This window comes from Leishmania mexicana, chromosome 20 (genome assembly GCF_000234665.1).
Source record: "Leishmania mexicana MHOM/GT/2001/U1103 complete genome, chromosome 20".
Classification (NCBI taxonomy): Eukaryota; Euglenozoa; class Kinetoplastea; order Trypanosomatida; family Trypanosomatidae; genus Leishmania; species Leishmania mexicana.
In genome coordinates this window covers 57501-80457 of record NC_018324.1, presented here as the reverse complement: position 1 = coordinate 80457, position 22957 = coordinate 57501, and the positions used below count along the sequence as shown (strand labels likewise).

The 22957-nt window shown below is 58.8% G+C and overlaps 9 protein-coding genes across 9 annotated transcripts; all 9 read left to right on the top strand.

Moving 5' to 3' along the window:
• Nucleotides 1-774: 774 nt before the first annotated feature.
• LMXM_36_0290 (conserved hypothetical protein) lies at nt 775-1725 on the top strand (the record flags this gene model as incomplete). Its single annotated transcript, XM_003874322.1, has 1 exon — nt 775-1725. One exon carries the CDS (start codon nt 775-777, stop codon nt 1723-1725), a length of 951 nt encoding a protein of 316 aa, XP_003874371.1.
• Nucleotides 1726-2222: 497 nt separating this feature from the next.
• LMXM_36_0280 (conserved hypothetical protein) lies at nt 2223-2828 on the top strand (the record flags this gene model as incomplete). Its single annotated transcript, XM_003874321.1, has 1 exon — nt 2223-2828. The coding sequence occupies one exon, from the start codon at nt 2223-2225 to the stop codon at nt 2826-2828; it is 606 nt and encodes a 201-aa protein (XP_003874370.1).
• A 1066-nt stretch (nt 2829-3894) lies between these two features.
• Nucleotides 3895-6345, top strand: LMXM_36_0270 (conserved hypothetical protein; the record flags this gene model as incomplete). The annotated part of the gene is made up of 1 exon (XM_003874320.1): nt 3895-6345. One exon carries the CDS (start codon nt 3895-3897, stop codon nt 6343-6345), a length of 2451 nt encoding a protein of 816 aa, XP_003874369.1.
• An 892-nt stretch (nt 6346-7237) lies between these two features.
• On the top strand, nt 7238-8701 carry LMXM_36_0260 (putative xylulokinase; the record flags this gene model as incomplete). The annotated part of the gene is made up of 1 exon (XM_003874319.1): nt 7238-8701. The coding sequence occupies one exon, from the start codon at nt 7238-7240 to the stop codon at nt 8699-8701; it is 1464 nt and encodes a 487-aa protein (XP_003874368.1).
• Nucleotides 8702-11623: 2922 nt separating this feature from the next.
• Nucleotides 11624-13258, top strand: LMXM_36_0250 (EIF3-interacting protein-like protein; the record flags this gene model as incomplete). Its single annotated transcript, XM_003874318.1, has 1 exon — nt 11624-13258. The coding sequence occupies one exon, from the start codon at nt 11624-11626 to the stop codon at nt 13256-13258; it is 1635 nt and encodes a 544-aa protein (XP_003874367.1).
• Nucleotides 13259-14559: 1301 nt separating this feature from the next.
• LMXM_36_0240 (conserved hypothetical protein) lies at nt 14560-15234 on the top strand (the record flags this gene model as incomplete). The annotated part of the gene is made up of 1 exon (XM_003874317.1): nt 14560-15234. The coding sequence occupies one exon, from the start codon at nt 14560-14562 to the stop codon at nt 15232-15234; it is 675 nt and encodes a 224-aa protein (XP_003874366.1).
• A 931-nt stretch (nt 15235-16165) lies between these two features.
• LMXM_36_0230 (putative peptidyl-prolyl cis-trans isomerase) lies at nt 16166-16495 on the top strand (the record flags this gene model as incomplete). The annotated part of the gene is made up of 1 exon (XM_003874316.1): nt 16166-16495. One exon carries the CDS (start codon nt 16166-16168, stop codon nt 16493-16495), a length of 330 nt encoding a protein of 109 aa, XP_003874365.1.
• A 1412-nt stretch (nt 16496-17907) lies between these two features.
• LMXM_36_0220 (conserved dolichyl-phosphate beta-D-mannosyltransferase precursor) lies at nt 17908-18696 on the top strand (the record flags this gene model as incomplete). The annotated part of the gene is made up of 1 exon (XM_003874315.1): nt 17908-18696. The coding sequence occupies one exon, from the start codon at nt 17908-17910 to the stop codon at nt 18694-18696; it is 789 nt and encodes a 262-aa protein (XP_003874364.1).
• A 1478-nt stretch (nt 18697-20174) lies between these two features.
• On the top strand, nt 20175-21596 carry LMXM_36_0210 (putative SET domain protein; the record flags this gene model as incomplete). The annotated part of the gene is made up of 1 exon (XM_003874314.1): nt 20175-21596. One exon carries the CDS (start codon nt 20175-20177, stop codon nt 21594-21596), a length of 1422 nt encoding a protein of 473 aa, XP_003874363.1.
• Nucleotides 21597-22957: the final 1361 nt, after the last annotated feature.

The following is a 22957-nucleotide window of genomic DNA, read 5'->3' as shown; positions in this document are numbered from 1 at the left end:
GCTTACCCACGTACTCCTTTGATCGACGCGGTGCACGTTGAAGCTCTCACCGCCCGCCCCTGCGTGCATCCGCTTCTCGCGCCTCGCTTTCTTTCGCTGTGTCTCTCCTCCGCTGGCCACTTGCACGCTCGTCGCTGCAGCCTGTTTTGCTTTTATCCTTTCTTGCTTTTTGCTTCATACGCCACCGTCTCCTCCTTTACGCCAGCGCTGCGCGCGCTCTCGGTGTGCGGGCCTCTCGAGTATCCCCTCAGCAGAGCGGCAGAGCCCGGCGGGAAAGCGATGGTGATGATGGACGCCGCAGGACGAGAAGAGACGAAAGGGCGGAAGAACTGGACGTCAGTGTCGACACATGAACAACGAAACAACACCGTCCGAAGCGACATGGCGCCCATTGCAACAAGTCCGAACCTTTCGCGCGTCTCTGACGGGCGTGGAAGGGCGAGTTCGCTGTACGTGATGACAGATGTTACATTCTTTTCTTTTGCTTGTTGCATGCTCGCGTTGGATACGAGCTCGAACGCGCCTCTCCACCATCCGCCGCCGCTTCTCTTGTCATCTTTTCTTTTGGCCTCTGCTTTCACGCTACATGTGCTGGAGCACTACCGGGCGACACCGACAGCATGGCTAAGGAAAGCAGCGTTCACCCGCAACTTCTCACCATTCCAGCTCCGCGGCACACATTGTCCGTGCACATACTCGCGCGAGCATACTCATGCAACGTCGCACGAAAGCATTCGAAACAAGCAGAAAACAGTGGGCACCCACGGCGCGTCGATGAGGCGCCGTGAGGCGGAGTCTGCAGCCCGCTTCTATATGGCGGGTATCCTAGTGGGCCTGTTTGGTCTTCTCCTCTCCTGCGGCTACAGCTTCGGTCTCTTTCACGCACCGGACAAGGTGGAGCAGCTAAACGCCGCTATCCGCGCCGTGGAAGGGAGACAGGTAGCGTTGCTGCTGGATTCAGTATTCTCGAACGGGACCCGCTTCGACGCCAAGGGCCACATGCACCCTCTTTACTCGCTCGCGTGCGTCCAGGAAGAGGAGACGGAGGAGGCGCGGCGCATGATCCGCAACGTCGCGCGCCGGTTCCGTACCGAGCCGTTTGACATCGGCTACGCTTACCACCCCTTGACCGCCGCTTACCGGCACCACCGCTACGCCGTAGCACAGGCGCTTATCGAAGAGTGGCGGCGTCCCGTGCCTGACGTGAGCGAGGAAGAAGCGGTGATGGACGAGGTGTACGCCTCCTCCCTCACAGTGTCGGAGCTGCAGCGTGTGGACCCGAGCGTGCACGTGTATTGCCGCGACGCGGATGCGGCACGATGTCGTGCGCTCGATCCCGAGCGCATCCGCGACGCGTCGAACAGCCGCCTTGAAGCGGCCTACAGGCAGCGCTTTGGTCAAACACAGGAGATGCCGGCTGTGACGCCGTACCGCGACACAGACATGCCATCGAAGATAGTAGCCCCCGCGTCGACGGTTCGGGCTGCGTTCTGGGACGATCCGTTCCGGCCAGTCGTCCCCGACCTGCTGCCCCCACGCACCGCGATGATGATGAACCCTGGCTACTTTGACAGCGTGCTGGATCAGCTCTCCTACACACTGCTAGGGCACATGGAAGGATCGTCAACGGTGGTGGCGTTTGTCTTGTTTGCCATGTGCACAATGTGTTTATTCCTCGGTACGTGGTGTGCAGGCGTGTCCTACTGGCTGCTGCACTACACTTGAATACACACACACACACACCAGCGCACACCTCTCCATTTACACTCCTCATACTCCACAGCAAGGAGGCGATGACCGGCGAGGCGGTGACACAAGGCATGCAGTCAGAACGATAGAGTTCATTGCCGGCCGAAAAACAAAATGCAGCCGCTGCACAGTGCACACTTTCACTGCGGCGGCTGTCATATCTTGAACTCATCGACGCAACCGCAGCGTACATCTGCTACTGGCACAGGAGACAAAGTTGCATGCCATCACAGGAAACGCCACTGGAGAGGAGAGGCGCCGTCTTCAGCCTTCGACATGTCCTTCACAACTCGCCAGCGCTGTGAGTTGTTTTGATTCGTGGCGCTTCTTCACTCTGCGCTCTTTGGGTCTGCTTCCCTCTCCCTCTCTCTATCCCGCCGCTGCTGCCTCCTGTTGGTTCAGCAGCTCCAGGTGCGTGCACATACACCCAGACACACGCACACGCACAAGTGTCAACATTTTGCCACCGAACGATGGCGTCGTCCGCGACCTCATCCAGCAGTCCGGATGGCAAGATTGTGAACCTGCTAGCCGTTGCACTTCAAAAGGTGGACGACTTCAAGGGCAAGAATGCGGACGCGAGGCACTATGCGTCGCAGGTTGTTGAGGCGGTGCGCGCAAACAGCAACTCTGAGGAGGAATTCAGAGACCAAATCATTTGCATTGTCGCCAACGTCAAGAACTTGAACGGAGAGCTTGGTGCGGGGTCCCAGGAGAGGAAAGCTGGCATATCTGCTGCCGAGCTCGCCACAATGGACGCCAACGCGATGCGCTCTCGACTGCAGAAGAGAACTATGGCGGCAACGTTTCGTAAGCGTGCGCGTGAGCAGACTAACGTCGACAAGACCTCCCTGCACTGCACCAAGTGCGGGCTGGTGCGTCGCGATCGACTGAACATCAACGAGCTTGCACTCGAGTCGGAGGAGAGCGGGTCCCATTTTGACTACAACTTTGACAATTCCTGCGCCTGCTCTCACTCCAGCGACGAGGAGCGGAGCAGCTCAGGTGATGAGGAGGACGATGACACAGCGATGTCGAAGGGCAGCTGCGCCACGGCATCCGACAGTCACAGCGACTAATTCACTGCTGCTGTCGTCTCTCCCTCATCATTAACGCAATTGCAGCGCTCGTGCCGGTACAGACGACGTCCAGCACCGCACTTGCTTGGTGCTCCCTCAAGTGAAGGCTTTTGAGCTTCAGCAACCGAGCCTGTGCTCGCGGCTGGACTTGCCGTTTGCGCCGTGATGCGTCACTGAGAGCGTGCCCCGCCGCAGCCACTTTAGCGATGACACCAAACGGCGGAGAAACGAGGATACAACAACCGCACGGCCATTGTAGGTGAGCATCGCGAGAAGAGATGTGGCTTGAGAAATTTCGAATATCTCTTCTCGAGCTCAATGCGACCTCACCATACTCATCTGTGCTGCATAGCGGGAGCCACAGAGAGGGACTGTGCACATGTATGTGCGTCTGTGTGTGTGTCTGGTTGTACCAACTGGATGTGAAAAGGCTGTGAGACGGAGGGGCGCCACTCACTTACACACCCACACCCACACCCACCCACCCACCCACACACATACATACATACATGCATACAGAGACTACCATGCGCGTGTGGTCTAGCTCGCTCTTCTTTCGCTTCTTTCTGATAGGCCACGCCTTTCGCCGATGCCCGCAAACTGCCGCTTCTCACTCTTCACCTTTTCCTTGTTCTGCCCTGGCGGGCACCGCCTGCGTGGGAGCTGGCGCACGGCGTGCTGACTTCTCCGGTTCAGAAAAAAACGAAAGGAGAGCAAGCGCTGTTTCCACGGAAGGCGCGCGAGAATTCCTTCTCCATTGCGAGCTAAACTTAACCACGCGAAGAACCAAGTGGGGTGGAGTGAGAGGAGGGCTCTCATCTGTCCAATACGTCTTACTCTCTGTAGCACGACGCTGTAGACGTTCCCGCCCACCCATATCTGCCTGGGCGCACGCAGCAAGAACGTCCCCCTGGGTGCACGCTCACGCACACATACACCAGCTCACACGGTTCGATAGAGACGCATAGGCTTGATAGACAAGCTGGCACGTAGCTCATGGAGCAACACACACGCATACACACACACACCCACACGTAGACACAGAGATCCGTTGTACGTTTGTGCGATGGTGCATGCGCACCGGTCTGAAACAATGACGGATATCTACGCGGTTGCCCAGAACCTCATCGAGGAATTACGGACGAATCTTGGAGAGCTGAGACGCTCGCCAGACGTTCAGGCGCGCCTTCAGCGCAGAGTCGTCCGAAAAATAGGGGCAGAGCGTGCGAGATGTCACGGCCACTGCTCAGGCCTCAAGAGCACTGTTGAGAAGCCACGTTTCTGCTTTTTGCCACTGACCACGGCACCAACGACACACATCGAGTTTTCCCATGATTTTAGCCGCAATGAGGATGCGGTTACCAAGCTCAACAGCAATGCCACTTTGACCACTGTGACAGCAACCCCAGGCCCACGAAGCTGCTCGCGCTCCACGGTGTCAAGGGCGAAACCCCCCAGCAGCACGTCCCTACCATCAAACGACACCACGGGAGCTGTGCTCACCACTCGCCCCGAAATCCTAGCTTCACAGTCTATCAAGGCGGCCAAAGAGCAAAACTCACAAGCCCGAGAACCAGCGAGTCACGTCAAACATGTAACCTCGGCTGGGGAGCCGAGGACGGGGGGTGGGGCGGGCGCTGCCACTGCTGCTTCATCAGAAGCCCACACGGATTCAGCTACAAGGGCATGGTGCATACCCTTCTCGGGAGCCTCGCGGGCGCTGATTGATCTGAGGCGACTCACCCCGCTCGCACGGCAGCTCTACACCGACATGCAGCGTCGCGCTGCGGCCATGCCAGCTGCATCGCCATCGGCCGAGTGGCGTCGCCGCACGGCGGGTCCACAGGACGCCGAGGTGCGCCGCGCGGTGCGGGACTACCTCTATCGCATGAACATCATCTCTGTCATGGAGGCCGAAGACACATCCGTGACGGCGCCTCACGTCTTCAGAGACGCCGTCTTGAACGGGACTGCGCTGTGCCAGCTTGTCGCGACCCTTAGAGAGGGCGGCGAACCAACGCTTTCTGATCCAGTTCTGTGTCGCTGCCCCTGCACACTCGACGAAGTGCGCGTGAACTACGCGGTAGCGCTTGCTGCCCTGCGTAGCACCCCGAGCACAGCGCAAGAGCTGATGCCACGTGCTGCTTGGACGATGACGCCGGAGGAGGTTTACCTGCGCGCCTCTCCGACGGCGTTGCTCTCTCTCTTCGTGCACCTCATTTCCACCTACCTGCCCGCTCCAGAGGAGCTGCCTGTATGGAAGCAGCACATGTGCTGGCAGCCGCCCGCCGACACTGCCGACTACGCGCCTGTCCCACCCGCCGAGCTTGTCGCCATAGAGGCGGGATGCTGCAGTTTTCTGCACGCATGGGGAGCGCTGCCTGACGGCTCTGTTTACCAGTTGCCTGGGGACGAGTGCCTCCTACCCATCGCGACGGCCGCGCCGTACATGGCGAAGTGGTCCGGATTCGTAGCTCGGCCTGTGGCGCCGTCGTCTATCAGTGTGCCGTCGGTGTGGCCATTCCTATGCAATGGCGTGCTGCTCGTGCTGCTTGCTCGGCGCAGCGGGCTGGAAGCGGTGGCGATGGAGGCTGCCTCAACCCCCGCTGTGCAGCCCTTCTTCGCGAATCCCCGCACCGTCGCCTGCTGCGTTGCCAACATCACCAACGCCCTGCACAGTTTTCAGACTGCATCGAAAAAGTTGCCGCTATCATTCCTCTCCGAGGAATCCGTGGCGGCTGTCATCAGAGGTGATCGGGTGCACATCCTCCATCTCCTCCTGCACGTACGTGCTGCTGTGGAGGGCACAGCACAGCCACTTGATGTGCACTCTGCGCTGCTGAGCAAGGATACAGTAGCGGAAGCAGGCTGCACGCCTGCCAAGGTCTCGAGCCGCGCACCCGACGGTGAAGCTGCCGGGGCATCGTCGTCATTTTCGTGGTCGCCAGCTTCATTGGCGCAGACGCCGTCCACTGTCGCTAAAGCCGCTCTCCGCCCGAGTGCGTCGCCGCTACCAGCACACCGCTCGTTGAGCCTCTGTCGTGTCCCGGCCATCACGAGCAGCAGCTCTGGTATTCTCCGTCCAGAGGCAGTGCCCGCAGACGAGCCACAAGGCCGTGGCGGACTATGTGGGTGGCTGCGCCAGCAGCTGGGGACCGAGTATCGCTACATCGCTGCGGACGAGTCCTTTGTCTTTGACGCTGCCACGTTCTCCTGGCGGCACCCATGCCTGCTCTTCTCCGACGGCGTTGTTCTCGCCTACCTGATTGGGCGATTGGAGCGCCGCCGCTGCTCGTTTCTTGACTGTGTGCAGCCCACTTCCAAGAAGCCAGCGAAGCTCTTCAACGTGCGGCGCTGCCTCGAATTCCTCCGTTTCAATGCCGGCGTTCTCTTCGACGTCCCCTTGCTGGACGAGGCACTAACGGAAGGTAGGGTGGAGGGTGTTGTATCCGTGCTGCAGGGGATGCGCCGCCATTACTGCTTGACGAACGTGCGACGCTCACACCATAACGCATGATTTTCTCTGCGCAGCGCGCTTTGTCGATCTTTTCTCCTTCTCTCCAGTTCCACCTGGTGCCTCGCGGCTTTTCGTGCATGCGAGAGAAGGCAGCGCTGCTTCATGGATGGGTGTTACGCTTTCACAGCTTCCCGCCAACGTCCTTCGGACTCGACGCCGACGAGGTGATTCGGTGCATCTCGGCTGGATGCTTCGATGGCCTTACCCAATCAACTTACCACACCGCTTTTTTTTCTTGGCGACGTTGATATGGTCGAACTTGAAGAGGTGGTGCGACGGCCGCTGCTGCTGCTGTCACAGATAGCTACGCTTTACTTTTACACGTCTGCTGCGCGGCTCCCACGCGGCTCCCTTGTCGCAAGCAACCAACAGCGGAGGTGTTTAGTGTGTGTGTGTGTGCGGGGGGAGGGCAGGTGCACGTTCTTTTCGCTATATCACCAGCCTCAGCGTCTGCTCCCTAACGGCGTCGTGCAGTGCACCTTGTCTCTGACTTCCCCCCTCCCTCCCCCGCCACGACGGCTCGTTGTCGGACTGTCGCACTCTCTCCCTACCCATTCTTCTGCCTCCACCTCTCACTGTTCTGCAATGCGGCAACATTCGCACCCCTCGAGGAAAAGTGAAACGAAAATGAAACGCTGTCGTTTACCGTCGGACTCCTGCGCGTTGCACTTGTGTGCCCTGCCACCCTCACGCAGATGAGCGCTCATCACGTCGTCCCTATCTCTCTGTCTCTCCTCTGCCTTGCTTTCTTAGTCGATCACCATCCCCACGCGACCTTCTTTTCGCGCATCTGTGCGCTATCTTCTATGCGCACCCCAAACTCAGAACATAGCAACACGAGCGCACTTCTCTGTTTCCTCTCCCTTTCCAACCACCGCTCTGTGCGACGATCATGTACGCCGGTATTGACATTGGTACCTCGGGCATCAAGATTGCCTTGATGAGGAGTGACGGGCAAATCGCCGACAGTGCCTCTGCTCCCCTGACGGTGTCCAGCCCGCACCCGCTGTGGAATGAGCAGGACCCTGCCTCGTGGTGGACGGCCATCAATAGCGCCATGGACGAGCTCCAGAGGCGCCAGGACATGAGCAGCGTCCGCGCGGTTGGCCTGTCTGGTCAGATGCACGGGGCCACGCTCCTCGACAAGAACCACAAGGTGCTGCGCCCGTGCATCCTCTGGTGCGATGGCCGCTGCTACCGCGAGTGCGAGGAGCTCGAGAAGGCAGTGCCCACGTCGCGCGACATCACCGGCAACCTGATGATGCCCGGCTTTACGGCGGGCAAGCTCCTGTGGGTCAAGAAGCACGAGCCGGAGATCTTCGCCAAGGTGGACAAAGTGCTGCTCCCGAAAGACTACGTCCGCTTCCTCATGACTGGCGACTTTGCCTCTGAGATGTCGGACGCTTCCGGGTCCATGTGGATGGACACAGGCAAGCGCGACTGGAATGATGACATTCTGCGCGCGACCGGGCTCAGCCGCGCCAATATGCCGAAACTGTATGAGGGGTCGGAGATTACCGGCAAGCTGTCGGCGGACGTCGCGAAGCGCTGGAACATGAACTGCGTGCCGGTGGTGGGCGGTGGCGGCGACAATGAAGCCGGTGCTGTCGGTGCCGGTCTCTTCAAGCCGGGCCAGGCGATGCTCTCCCTCGGAACGTCGGGCGTGTACTTCGTCGTCTCTGACGGCTTCCACTACAACACGAAGGAGGCGGTCCACAGCTTCTGCCACGCGCTTCCGAAGCGCTGGCACCTGATGTCGGTCATCCTCAGCTGCGCCATATGCCTGGAGTGGGCTGCGAAGTTGACAGGGTGCAGGAGCGTCGACGAATTCGTGAGCGACGCGACGAAGGCAAAGAACTTCGATGAGCGTCCCGCGTACTTCCTGCCCTACCTCGCCGGCGAGCGCACACCGCACAACAACCCGAACGCGAAGGGCGTTTTCTTTGGCCTCACCTCTCACCACGGCCGCCCAGAGCTGGCGCGCGCGGTGCTCGAAGGCGTGAGCTTTGCCATGGCTCAGGGCATGGACGCCGTGCACCGCTGCGGTGTGGAGCCGAGCAACATTGCCCTCATCGGTGGCGGCTCGCGCAGCCGCTTCTGGCGCCAGATGCTGGCTGATGTCAGCGGCTACCCGATGGACTACTGCGTTGGCTCGGAGGTGGGCCCTGCTCTGGGCGCCTGCCGCCTCGCACAGATCGCCATAGAGACGCGCCCTCTGGAGGAACTTCTGCCTTGCCTGCCGCTGAAGGAGACCCACACGCCCGACATGAAGAAGCACGAGCAGTACAAGAAGCGCCGCGTGATCTACGACGAGCTGTACAGGCAGCTGAAGCTCATCATGAACGCCAAGCTGTAAGCTGCACACCGGCGTGCCCGACAACGTTCGGCGACTGCACGGCGAATTTCCCCCTTTTTTCTGCGTCGTTTGCCGCCTTCAGTCCCTCTTCTCTTTCCCGCTTTTGTACCCCTCGCGACACCCTGATGGCGGCGGACCCGTGTCAGCGTGTGACATCTCAGGATCCAGTACCAGACCGGTGGGAGGGCCACGGCAGTCCCTATCCCCTCCATACGCCGAACCACCTCTGTTGGTGGCAGGGTCAAGTATCTGCGACGTGGGGAGGTCAGAGCAGTGCCGTGCTAGGGATGCTTGTGGTCGAGTGCTGGATGGTGTGGCGTTGGAGAGACCTGCGGGAGCGAGCACGGTTGTACCATCCACATGATTCGGCAGAGTGCCAGCGTGGATCAAGCGCATCTCTCACCCCCCGGCCCTCGCACTGCCTACTGGTGGTGGGGAGCGTGAGTGTCACCCCGCGAGGGGGGATGCACCAGAGGTGGCGGCCGGCGTGATTGGAGGAGCGGCTGTGAGCCGACCTGCGAGGCTGCCGTGATGGGTAGGGCTTGCGGGCCGGGGCCGTGCACCGGTGACCGAGTCGCCGCGTTGCTGTAACGCGCGTGTCCAGCGCTGCTTCGCACCCGGCGATGGGGCGTGTGGCAGGGCCGCTGTGGCGTGGAGCTGAGCTCGTGCTGTATGGCAGAGCGTGGACACGCTGAAGAAACAGAAAAATGTCTTGACGACGAACTCGAGAACCTAAACACACACATACAGCTACCCAGTCCACTACACACATCAATGCGCGATCACAGGCTCCATGACACTGGACACCGAAGATACTGGTGTAGAGGGTACCCGTCCTTGGCAGGGACGAGAGACAGTCGGGCAGGACGAGGAGGAGGTGGAGCGGTATTCATCATGCGCCCCCCCCCTCTGCACCGACCCACTCACGAACTCCCTCTCGCGTGCCGGGCACAGGGACACAAAGCCCATCACCGTGTGTGTGAACCGACCTCCTATCGATTTGATTCTACCTTCTTCTCTGGTGAGGTCTAGCATTCATATGACGTATAAAGACAGGGTTCTCGAAAGGACGAAGAACGCAAAAAAAGGATATCAGACCAGCGTGCTTCAGGTGGGGTCCGTGGGGTCGTCGTTGTGATTTTCGGTGATGGGGCAGGAGCCCGAGGCTCCTGAGGCTGCGTATTCTCTTCCCTCCGCCTTCCTCAGCCGCCGATGATATCTGACCTTGCGTGCTTCTTTTTGCCGTCCTGCCCGTAGTGCATGGCCTCTCTTTGTTTTTCCTTTGTATTGTTCCAAGCGTGGGTCATGTGCGGCGTCGGCACCGTGCGGTGTTGCGTGGTTGTTCGCACAAGGATGAGTGACTGTTCAGCAGAGAGGTAGAGCACGCCCACCCCATCAAGACCATTGCCAGAGTTTTGGCACACTTGTTACAGGACCAAAAGGGAACACACAAACGCCACCAAAAGACGCGCGAAGCATTCTCTCGCTGAGCAACATGTTCAACTCCATGTTCAGCAGACCGCCTCGACCTTCTTGACTTTCTTTACTTTTTGGCCCTTCAGTCTTTTCTTCTCCTCCCTGCCTTCTTTTTTGCTCCACTTTCTTGCTAAAACGATTTCGTGCCGCTCGCCATTCTTTGCCTTCTGCTTTGGCTTCCGTTTTATCTTTCTCTGCCGTTTGCGAACGTCTTCGCCCCCCTCCTCTTCTCTTTTCTTTCCTCCTCCCCCGGATATCACTTCCTCTTCTCGGCTGCTCCGCATCCCTTTCAAGATTCGCCTGACTACGGTCCGCGCTCTCACGCACGCATGCGCACGTGCGTGTGTCTGCTTGCCGTTTCTCTGCTTATCCATGTTTTGGCTCTTTCTTTTCACGTGCGACGATTTCGGTGCCGTTTGCTTCTAGGGGGTCGCGGGATGTGCGGTAGCCGAAGGAACGAGGACAAACGAAAAGAGAAACAACAACGCCGTGGTGAAGTACAGCAAGATGACCTGCGAGCCTTGGAAGAAGCCTTTTCGTTCTCGGCATCGAAGTGGGCTGCGAGCTCTTCTCTTCGCAACACCTTTCTTTTTTTGTTGTTGTTCCTTATCCGCCGTGTGCCCCTCTCTCGTCTTCTCCACGCACACACGCGTGCATCCACGTGCGTGGGCGTGTTTGTCTGCCGCCATGTATGCTTGCCTGCACACTATCTCAGCGCCGTTTTCTTTCGCTTCGGCTGACGGCGAGGTGCTAGCGGTACACAAACAACAACACATCAACGGCGCCTTTGTTCAAAACACCAGTGCAGCACCCCGCCATGGAAACCCTTCACCCCGCTTTGTTCTTGCTGTTACGATCTGTCGCGCGCATCGGTGACAGTCGAGAGGTGGCGGCACAGTACGGAGTGAGTCCTCTCCTTCCTCGTGGAGATGCGCGTCACATTCAAGCACACCCTGCGATTGCGTGGGCAGGGGACCCTCAGTGTGTGGTCATCACCCCTGTGCCCCACACCGATACTTGAGCGACACAAGAGGTAGTGTACATACCTCTTGATCTCACCATCAGCATCGCTCCGTTGGTACTACGACTATTCTCCTCCACCGCACTCACTCTCATTTTCTGTCTGTCTCCATCCTTTCTTTTCTTCGTTTTCCCTGCTGCTGTTGCGGCCGTTCACCGATGGGTCTCTACCAACACAACCGGTGCCCCCCTCTTCCATCACAAAAACACGGCTGCTCAGTGATCCACTCCTACCCACCTTACACCCCCCTCTTTACCCGTCTATCAGGTGTGTTTGCGTGTGCATCTGCTCTTGGTGGTCGTGTCTGATTGTGTTGATCTTCATTTTCCTGTTCGCCTCCGAATCATCGCTTAGCCGCCCGCTGAGCTCTCCCTTCAAACACACACACACACACAGAGTACGCTTACACACACGTTTTTGCAAAGATGGCGACCAACCCCGATATTGAGACCGATATTCCCCGCGATGTGTACCAGTTTTTTCGTGGGCTGAACCGCGCGGTGGAGCGCCGCGACGCGGCGGCGATGCACGACCTCTACGAGTCGCAGTTTGATGCGCTGACCAAGAATTATTACATGGCCGGCCACGGCCAGTTCCGCTCCTGGCCGGCGCTCCGCCTCGAGCAGGTGTCGTCGTGCTTCCGCGGCAACCGCATGGCGGAGCTGGTCTACAGTTTCCTCTTCTACAAGCACCTGTTTATGGACAACCGCTCCGTGAGGGCGCCCGACGCGGAGGGGGCGTGGAAGACGTACAGTGAGCTGCTCCCGATGTTGAAGAGCTACGAGCTGCCGAACTGGATGTTGTGGGACATCTTTGACGAGTTCCTCTATCAGATGACGGTGGTGTATCAGAAGGTCTTTGTCACAGAGGGCATCTGGGCCGTGCCGGAGGTGTCCCGTCTTCTCAACGAGGTCGTCGACAACTCGCGCCTGCTCGAGCTGGTGAAGGAGCCGGACTTCCTGGACGACATCCACCGCGGCCCGAACACAGGTGCGCTTAGCGGCTTCTACGCAATTGTGACCAAGTCGAAGTTGAGCGTGCTCCTCGGCGACTACTACTCCGCCCTCACGGAGCTGGAGCCGCTCGATGTGTACAACAAGGGCCGTGCCGTGCTGACGCGCGTGTCGCCGTGCGCCGTTTCCGTGTTCTACCACATCGGCTTCAGCTATCTGATGATCCACCGCTTCGAGGACGCCAGCAACGCCTTCCGGCGCTGCGTCACGGTGAAGCTTAACGGCCGTCGCTTCTCCGAGCGCGTGCAGCAGGATGCGGCATACATGTACGTCTGCGCTCGTGTGCTGGGTGGCATGCCGATCAACAACCTCACCTCATACCTCGACAGTCGCAAGGTGGCCGCCTTCGAGGACGACCGCGAAAGCCTGCGCACAGGTGACGAGGAGCGCTTCCGTGATGTGTTTGACCGCTGTAGCCCCAAATTCCTCACCGTGCCGCCATCGGATGGGTCACCGGTGAAGGGGTCGGAGGGTCGTGAGCTGCAGGCGCGCATGTTCCGTCGTGCGGTGCAGCAGCAGCAGGACATCATCAAGCTCCGCGGGTACTTCAAAGTGTACCAGAACACCAAGATGAACCTTCTCGAGACACTGCTGGAGGTCGATGACGGCTACGCGCCGCTGTTCGCGCTCAAGATGCGCTCTCGCCAGCTGGTGCACGACGGCGTGACGGCGGACCTGCTGCAGGGCGTCTTCACGTCTAGCTCCGAGTTCGACTGCATTGTCCAGGACGACAACGTCGAGGTGGTGCCGAGTATGACGTTTGGCGGCATAGAGCAGAAGTTGCTGAACAAGATCAAGAACACGCAGCGTGACATCGAAATGGCGAAGCGCAAGTTCAACCAGACCCGAAACCGCGATGAAGGCGCCAACAAGCGCAAGGATCCCCGCGACCAGAAGCGTCGCCCCAATCAGCAGCTGCTGCACGGCGGCGTCGGCAATAACACCGGCAGCGCGAACAGGAACAGCAACAATGCGAACCGCCACCCGCGTCAGAAGATGGCTGCGCAGCCTATGACAAACAACCTCTTCAACCGTAACGACAACTGATGCGGTGACACTGGACGCCGCAAGGAAGGCGTCTGTGAAGGGAGGTCGTTTGCATAAAGGAATGCCTGAGAGCGCGCCCTACGACGCTGATGTCTCTGGTAGCACCGCCGAGGGGGTGCGTCGCCCGTGCGCCTGTCCGAGTCCCACGTGCACTTCTCTGTATTTCTTTTTTTTTTGCTGTCGTGATCTTCCGTGTGTCGCCGCGTATGCGCTCGGTCGAGTGAGACGCTAACTACCCAAGCGCGCGCGTGTGTGTGTGTGCGGGCGTGTCGTTGGGTGGGCCTGAGGTTCTTTTTCTTTGAGTTTTAAGTAAAGTTGGGGAGTGACTGCGCCGTGAATGGAAAACTGCCGTTGCAGCTCGTCACGGCGACGAAAAGGGAAGGGGAGCGCATGAGAGAGATGGGAGCGTCGCGGTAAGTGGACAAGGCCGTTTGTTGGTGTCCAAGGACAGCGGTGCAGACGCACACGTGTCTCACTCTCGCTTTTTCTTTGCTTTCCACTCGCGCGCCTGCGTACATGTGTGGACTCGTCTCTCCTCTGCTTTCATCTGTTTGCCTTTTCGCTGTGGCCCTGCGTGTGTGCATGTGTGTCCCTAAGAGCTTCTAACGATTCCCATCTCTTCAAGGAAGGGAAAGAGCTAACGACTCAACATGATGGCGCTGCCGCACCCCCCCTACACACACAAAAACTGCCGAAAGACATCCCACAGGGGAGGAGAAAAAGAGTCTTTGCAGGTTTGTGTGTGTGTGTGTGCGTGGCATCTTCCTCGACGGAGCAACGGTGTAGCTCTTCTCTCGACTCAGAGCCAGACGAAAAGAGCGAGTGATCGAGAGAGACGCGACCGTGCGCCGACCGGACGCATCGTACATTCCCTTGTCCGTACAAACTCTCTGGTGAGGCGTTGATGTAAAAGCGTTGCTGCGTACCCCTTTTACGTCTCATGCACTCCTCCAACGTTCTAAGGTAGGAGCAAGCGGCAGGGATACTGTCGTGTGCTGCTCAATATCTTACTACTCCCTTTTACCGTGTCCTTTCCGGCCTCCCCCGCACGCAACTCCCCTTTCCTAACACGGCATGTGCAAGAGGAAGAAGAAAAAGCGGAGTGTGTGCGTGTTTGTGTCTGCAGCCAGTGTGCCCGAGGGTGTAAACTACTTGCGGCGGAGATAACTGGCGCTGAGTCCATGACATACAACCACGCTCAGCATTTTTCGCGTTGATAAAAAATCGAAACGTGCGCCTCGAGCGTCTCGACCGACTTATAAAATGCGGATTCGAGAAAAATCTGCCCTTTAGTTTTACGAATGCTCTTCGACAGCGATGACGATAACCTTCCAGAGGTACCGACTGTCAGGTCAAATAGCCTCATACCGCTGACGACGTCAGATGCCCAGGCACAGCGATTACAGCAGCTAGAGGCAGAGTATCGCGCCTCACGGGCCGAGATCGTCGCGGTCCGTCAGAGAGCTGCGCGCCGCTGCTCTTCCTCGCGGTCGGTTTCGCCGCCGGAGCCAAGGAAGGCGGCCTCGCATGTCTGGGAGGAGCGCGACGAGGCGGCCTTTTACGAGCTTCACTCGCTTGTTCCGCACCTGTCACCGCAGTTTGCCTGCTCTTACAGCGATGCGGTGTTACTGATTGCCGCCATTCAGAGCGGTGGAGCAGCCTCAGGCAACCGCCGCACCCTCGCAGACAAGTGTCAGTCACTCGAGGCAGATCGCCGCCAGCTGGAGCAGCGTTTGGAGAAGTCTCGCGTCCAGTGCGAGGAGCTGAAGCGCGAGGTGGCTGAGGTGAGACAGAGGCTGAGGGTGGTGCAGGAGGAGTCGAAGAACAGTGTCAATGCACTGGCTCAGCGACGCGAGGAGATGCGCAAACAGCTGCTACTGGAGGAGGTGCGGGCGGAGAAGCTGATGGTGCGCAACAAAAAGCTCGAGCAGGAGAACGACTCCCTCAAGGGGCGTGTGCGAGACCAGTTCCGTTGACGACCCGCGCCACCTTTGCCGCCCACGCACCTCTGTGCGTGGCGGCTGTGCGCGTGTGAGCGCAAAGAACCGAAAAAGGGACCTCCCTTCTTTCTCTTTTTGTATTCCTATTTTTCGCTGTGACCCCTCCTGCCAGCTGACACGATGCCGCGCTCCCGCCGCCTCTCTCTCATGTGAACATATGCTCCCTCTCTCTCGCTGAGTTTGCGGCGTTGTTGTTGACAAAAGACCGGTGCGGGGTATTGTATACCTCGAACTTGATTCTTCCATTGTAAAAGCACACAACTGTGGGAAAAAAGGGAGCGGCATTCCTGACGCTGCAAACGCAGTTCGTCGTCATCCCTCCCTCTTTCCCCCACGCACTCTTCCGCACTCTTTTGCCCTCGGTGCACCGACCCATACCCACGTACTCCACGTTGCGCGGCACGCATGCGCCGGCTTTCTCTTTTAAGGCGCATCCGCTCCTTTCAAGCGAGTCGGGCCCCCCTTTCCTCTCCGCTGATATGCGCATGTGTGTGTGTCAAACCCGCCGCACCACAGGAGGGGGTGGTGCTGAGTCGACCGCGTCGAACCAACACTCCTCTCAGTCACCTTGAATGGCTGAGGGGCACTTCCAATGACACTATCGCAGCCCTTGTGCGTTTTCCCGCGGTGTCTTGGCAGATCCTCCATTGGATGCCAGTGCGTATCGAAACGGAGGACGCACGAGCTCGCGCTTGCGCAGCCTTTCCGCTAGCCACTTCCGCCCCCTTTTTTATCCATGCTGTTACATCTCTGCGTGCCTGCCGCTCCCCTTCTCACTCGCTCTTGCTGCTTGGCCGCCAAGTTTACCTTTGCGCGTACCGCTGCCGTGCCCACGTTTTTTTTCCTTCGCTTCTCCCGCTCCTTTAAGCTATCAATAGCCCCCTCCCCCAAGCTCACCCTCGTGTTAATGGGCGTCATTCGTACAGTCATGAGGGCGGGCGTAGGCGCCACCCCAAAGCGCGGGCAGACAATCACTGTGCACTGCACCGGGTACTTAGCGGATGGGAAGAAGAAGTTTTGGTCCACCCGCGATGACAACAACCCGTTCTCCTTCAATGTGGGCGTCGGCCAGGTGATTCGCGGCTGGGATGAGGGCATGTTGCAGATGCAGCTCGGGGAGACGGCAGAGTTGCTCATGACAGCTGACTACGCCTACGGTGATCGCGGCTTTCCTGCCTGGGGCATCCCGTCAAACGCCGCCCTGCTGTTCGAGATTGAGCTGCTGAAAATCCAGTAGACTATCTCCGGCAGTGCGACCTCCCTCTCGCTCCGTTTTTCCTGTTCTTTTTTTTCTCGTGTAGTGTTTCCATCTGTGCTAACCCTCTCGCCATTCCGTCCCCCCTCTTGACTGCGCAGAACTCGTTGAGCGTCACTGCGTGGCGTGCCAGTTGGCGTGCTCCGTGCGTGCGCCATTCTGCACAGATGGTCAAAGACAAGCTGTGGCATCAACGACACGCTGCAGGTCTCTCTCTCCAACGAAACAGGAGACGTATGAGAAGGTTTAGAAACCAGAAGAAATCGAAGCTCACCAGGTAGAAAGTATGCTCCACGAAGATCCCTCCCGAGATGCGCGTGTCGTGATACAGGGAGGTCATCCGGCGTGAGCACGTAGTCGTGCGAGCGAGTGGAGCTGTCGACCTTCTGTAAGCGACTATTCCGGCACTTGTGTAGCGGTGGCACGGTGAGTGCGACCGCCGGCGCCGGTCTCTTCGGTGGTACGAACGACCTCCTCTAACAGGTGTGTGTCTGCCACCGTCGTTATCGTCGCGGTTATGATTTTCTTCCGTGTGATGTGTGCACTGCCCGATGGCGGCGGACCCGTGTCAGCGTGTGACATCTCAGGATCCAGTACCAGACCGGTGGGAGGGCCACGGCAGTCCCTATCCCCTCCATACGCCGAACCACCTCTGTTGGTGGCAGGGTCAAGTATCTGCGACGTGGGGAGGTCAGAGCAGTGCCGTGCTAGGGATGCTTGTGGTCGAGTGCTGGATGGTGTGGCGTTGGAGAGACCTGCGGGAGCGAGCACGGTTGTACCATCCACATGATTCGGCAGAGTGCCAGCGTGGATCAAGCGCATCTCTCACCCCCCGGCCCTCGCACTGCCTACTGGTGGTGGGGAGCGTGAGTGTCACCCCGCGAGGGGGGATGCACCAGAGGTGGCGGCCGGCGTGATTGGAGGAGCGGCTGTGAGCCGACCTGCGAGGCTGCCGTGATGGGTAGGGCTTGCGGGCCGGGGCCGTGCACCGGTGACCGAGTCGCCGCGTTGCTGTAACGCGCGTGTCCAGCGCTGCTTCGCACCCGGCGATGGGGCGTGTGGCAGGGCCGCTGTGGCGTGGAGCTGAGCTCGTGCTGTATGGCAGAGCGTGGACACACTGAGTGTAAAGGTGTCGTGCACGCTGCCCCTGTTGCAAGGAATCGCCTCCACGCCGAAGTGCACGCACTTCGGCGAACTTCTGAACCTCCTCCTCTACTTGTTTCTCTGTATCTTCTCGTGCCCTCCAGCGGATATCCGTTTCACACTTCATCGACGGCATACCTGCCCCTGCAGCTGTGCGGCACGCCAACCCCTCGTGCGTCGGTGCGTCGATCTAGGTTTCGTGAGTAGTGCGCCCGCTTCCGTTCTCTTTTTCATTGTTTTAGCTCGGAAACATGCAGTACTCCATTATCGTTCCCGCGTACAAGGAATGCGGTAACTTAGAGCCGCTGGTACGCCGCGTTTTCGCTGCCGTGAGGGAACAAGGCCTCCCCACGCAGAATGTCGAGATGCTCATCGTGGACGATAATTCGTGTGATGGGTCAAAGGAGGTCGTTGAGAGGTTTCATAAAGAGGGTTTCAACGTGAGCATGGATGTTCGTACGACGGAGCGTGGGCTGAGCAGCGCCGTTATTCACGGTCTGCGCCACACCAGTGGTGTCTACAAGCTTGTGATGGATGCCGACCTACAGCACCCGCCCGAGTGCGTGCCAGCGCTGTTCAAAGCGCTCAGCCGCGATGGGGTCGAGTTCGTCTGCGGCACGCGCTACGGCGCCGGGATCGAGATCGATAAGAACTGGCCGGCGCACCGCCGCCTCATTTCGTGGGGAGCGCGCCTGCTGTCCCGGCCTCTCACCACCCTTTCCGATCCCATGTCCGGCTTCTTCGGGATTCGCGATTGTGTCTTCAAGCGGCACGCCGGCGAGGTGAACTCGATTGGGTACAAGATTGGACTGGAGCTGTTCGTCAAGTGCCGCGTGCAGTGCTTCGAGGAGGTGGGCTTTAATTTTGCGACTCGCACCTATGGTGAATCGAAGCTGACCGGGAAGGTGATCCTCCACTACCTCGAGCACCTTTACGCTCTGTACCTGTTCAAGCTGGGCCGTCTCTTCTACGTGTTCGTTGTGGTTGCTGTGATGTTCGCCGTGTATCTCCTGGCTTTTCTCTACCATTCCCTCTTCTAGGCCCCTTGTGCACTCCTGAGCTCCGCGAACGACCACCTCGGCGGACGTTGTTTCGCGTCCTTGTCGACAGCGCAGCTGGACGGCGCAATGGGCGACACAAGAAAACAAAAAGGGAAGCACGAGAATCGATGGAGAGAGAGAGTGGGACGTGGTGTGTGTGCGTGTGCGCGTCCTTTCCTGTGGTTGACCGCCGCCACGTCCATCAGTGGCACGATTTGTGTATGCTTTGCGCTCCGCTGTTGTCTTTGAAAACCTGCTCTCTCCCCCCGTGTGTTACAACTCGGGCAAACACATAGACAGGCCCAAACCCCCTCCCCCTCTACCCCACTACACACGCACAAGGCAGAAATCAAGCGAAAAATGCATAGGTCACCGTTAGCGCACAACAGCTGAAGGGTTTGTGTGTACGGTTCGCCCGCGCTACACGAGGGTGCCGTTTCCGTTCTTCTTGCCATCTGCCAGTCTCTAAGCAAACGGCGATGCGACGGGTTTGCTTGGCGAGAAACGCCAGAAACCGTGGTGTAGCGGGCTCTCCGTGCCGTTCTTTTGCCGGATAGACACATGCCGGATTGCGGTGACGCTGGCAGCGGCGTGCTTGCCGACGTACCAGTGTTGCGCCTTTTCAGAGGACGCGCTCTTTGTGCTTTTCCTTCACCCTTTCCCTCTTGCTGCTTGTCACTGTTGCTCTCCCTGCTCAATCGGCTATCTTGCGCATCTCCCACCTGCGCAGCTGTCGCCTCTCCGCCTTCGCCGCTCCTCTTCTCATCAGCACCGCAGCACAGACAAATTTCCTTCAAGGTTTTCTCTGCCTTCTCTTGGTGTTCTCACTGACACGCGCTTGCGCCCCACACCCGCGTTGACCAGCGCACATGCTGCAACGGTTTTCGTGATTGCTGTGTGCACGCCAACGCTTTTCCGTTCCTCCTCTTGTGTCGCGTTCTCGCTATCCTCTCTTTCTCGAGAGTCGGTGGCGAGCACGTTGACTCCGCTTTTTTTTCTTGCCCTCGGCCTCTGCCCCATCTTCTTCTCCGGTCTCCCTTCCTCGCCTGGCGTCAGCACAGTGTCACGGCGAAGGGCCTCATACATCACACACACACGCACACACATAGAGATAAATCCCGTAAAGCTTCTTCATGCATCCAGGACACCTCTCTCGTGTTTTCCCTTGCACGCACCTTTTGTTTCGTTTTGCGCTCTATCCTTCATCATCTCTCACGCCCCAGTCAGGCACCGCATTCAGCACCTCCTTACGGTGACTGCACGTTGCGCGCATATCAACCAAAGGAGCCGATACAGCAACACACAGACGTGCTGTGGGGGAGACGAGATCGGGTGCAAGCACACGGCAGTCGTGTGTCCGTTTTGTTTTCTGTGTTCTTTCGTTATCTTCTATCGTCTATTGTGTAGACTTGCCGACGAAACAGTCCCACGCGTCACTACGACGTCACGGTAGGTCCAAGGTATATCCGTCTCAGCCCATGTCCATCAGCCAGCGCGTTGCCGTCGTGCACGATGCCGCCGCCACGCCTGAGCAGCTGGATGCATTTCAGCGCATATGCCCCAACACGTGTGATTTCTTTTCTGTAAAGGATGTTGCTCAGCTGCAGTACGTTGTGCAACACATCTACGCGGCGGGTCCGCCCGTGTACGGGGCTGTGGCCAACCTCTGCACTGACGGGTCCGGCGGCGCCAACGGTGGTGTCACGTCCGCACTCGCCACTCTCTTCTTTCACCACGCATCGCTGTCCTACACGGGGTGCCGTGCTGCGACACTCAACTATCCGTTCGACGTGCTTCTCATGATGCTCTTCTACGCAGATGTGCCGCTGCCGCCATTTGCACTTATCGATTCTGTGGAGGCGGCGAGGCGCGCCGCGCACAGGCTGAAGGCCCCGGTACAGATCCGCAATACCTGCGGGCTGCTTGGACTCTATCGCAGCTGCTGCACGGTTCAGGATGCTATGGAGGCGACCCTAATACGCGCCCTTCATGAGCATGGAAAGATCGTCGCGTGGGAGGTGAACGCGTCAAAGGAGCGTGCCGTGCGCGTGCTTGTCACTGGAGGCTCCGTGAAAGGGGCGGCGGCGGCCATTCCTGTTGAGTCGTGCGCGGCGGCACCGTTGTGGGCCGCGCATGCGGAAGAGGCCGCGCAGCGTTTGGGGGCGGCGGTCAGCCGGTACGTCCTGTACGACTGCGGCGTCGCGTCTTTAACGCTCAACACGTTGGAAGAGAATCCGGACAAGTGGTGCTTCGAAGACCTTGTGCTGAATCCTGCCTTACCTGACTTGGTGCTGGAGGAGGCCACGCCAAACTTGCTGTCGGCGGTGCCGACGGCTGCAGAGCTGGTCGCCTCGCTTCTGGCAGAGGCGCGAAAGTCCCACCCCGCTCCCGCTTATGAAATCAAACTGTACCAGGACTCTCGAAAAGGATACCACCTTTGTGCCGCCAAAGCTCTTCGAAAAGGCGACGTGGTGTTCGAGGATGAGTGCCGCAGCTTTGCAATGGTGACTCGCCCGTACGTGGAGCGGCACTGGGATGGCCCGCTCAAGAAGACCTTCACCGAGTACGCGTGGCCACTGGACTCCGAGGGCCACGTGTACGCCATCTGGGAGGAGAACCCGCAGCGTTGGCGGCCCATCAATCATTCGTGCGACCCGAACTGCATCTTTGCCGCACCGCACTCCCTCAACGTCATCGCGGCGCGCGAGATTGCGGCTGGCGAGGACTTGAGCATGGACTACGCCACCTTTTGCGACGGAACGATGAAACCGTTCGAGTGCCTGTGCGGCGCGGCTTGCTGCCGTGGTATGATCAGCGTCGATGCCTCCTCCCTCGCTAAGTACGGTGAGCATTCGTGGCTGCGCAAGGCGCCATCGGCGGTGAAGCCTCTTCTTCCTTGAATACACCAGTGAGAGGCACTGCGGCGCGTGCAAGTGGCTTGTGCGGACAGGCTAGCGAGGGGACTCTGTACTGGTAAGGTGCGGTGTGCCTCTGTGTGCGGCGGTCCGCGCAGCGGCCGGGTGCACAGAAGCTGTGAGAAGGGCGAGAGAGGGGGGCCCAAGAGGTAGCGAAGAAGGGGGAGAGGGGGATGGGGCTATCAAGGGCGTCTGGTGTACGGAGCTCTCACACAAAAGCCGCCGGCACGTCTGCTATTTGTTTTCACTTTGGCATTTTTCTGCTCTGTTGGCCAGTACGTTCCGTCTCTTTCCGTGTGCTCGCTTGGGTGTCCTCTGTGCCGTCTCAGCTTCTAGCGTGTTACTCCCCCGGCTCCTGTTCTTCGCACGTGTCCGCTGGTGTCATTCTGTCGTCGCCGTTGCAGTGCGGCGCGTGCACTGAACTCTCCACACACCCAAGTGGCCCTCAGAAAAAGAGAGTACAAAAGGAAGGCGTGAGTATCTCGAGGCGTGCGTGCGTCACACACCTGGGCATAGCGTCGGCCAAACCAATGCGGCTTCCCCTCCTTCCCCTCGTGTTGTGCATCGGATGAGCTCGATCTTCTCTTTTTTCCCGCAGGCCAGCAGCCGGACCCCTTTGTATGCCGACCGATCCAACACATGTGCGTCTCTTCTACTTGACTGGGTGCAGGGATGAGTATACAGGGAGAGAGTGCAGAGACAACAATAGGAAGGCTTACCGTAACGTTGCTGAAGATACCGCTCTCTCTTGAGCTCGTCCTCGCAGCTTTTGTGGGCGCGCATGCGTTTGCTCTTGTTTACATCTTTGATGGGTACTAGGAAGGGTGGAAAGGCCAGCGCAGTATTCGCTCTCTCTGCTACCCCGCACTCGAGAGAGCACTACTACAGCTGCGGGACAGTCGATGAAAAACGAAAAATGAAACAGCAACATCGGCGTTCCGTGTCCCTCTGCGGCGGCGCATCGTTGTTTGTTTCTGCATCCTGACGCGCCTCCTCCGGTGCCCATGTGCCCCAGGCAGATCTGTGGAGTGACACATTAATGCGGTCCCATATGGCACGCTAGAAATCGAGGAAAAATGGTGAATACGTTCATTGCAGCTGTGTCGCGGCTTGCCCTCTTTGCGTCCTCTGCGACGCTGCCACGTATGCACACCTCACGCGCATCCGTATTTCTGTGTCTTCTTTCACCCCGCCCTTCTCTTCATCGATGTCGACATGGCGCTCTTGGTAATGCCCCCGCGTTTGCCGCAGAGCTGAGTCACACGTTTGTGAGACAACTCAGAGACGTCTCCTTTTTTTTGTAGGCACACGAGAGTGGGAAGAGGGGTGGTCGAGGTCCCCACGCC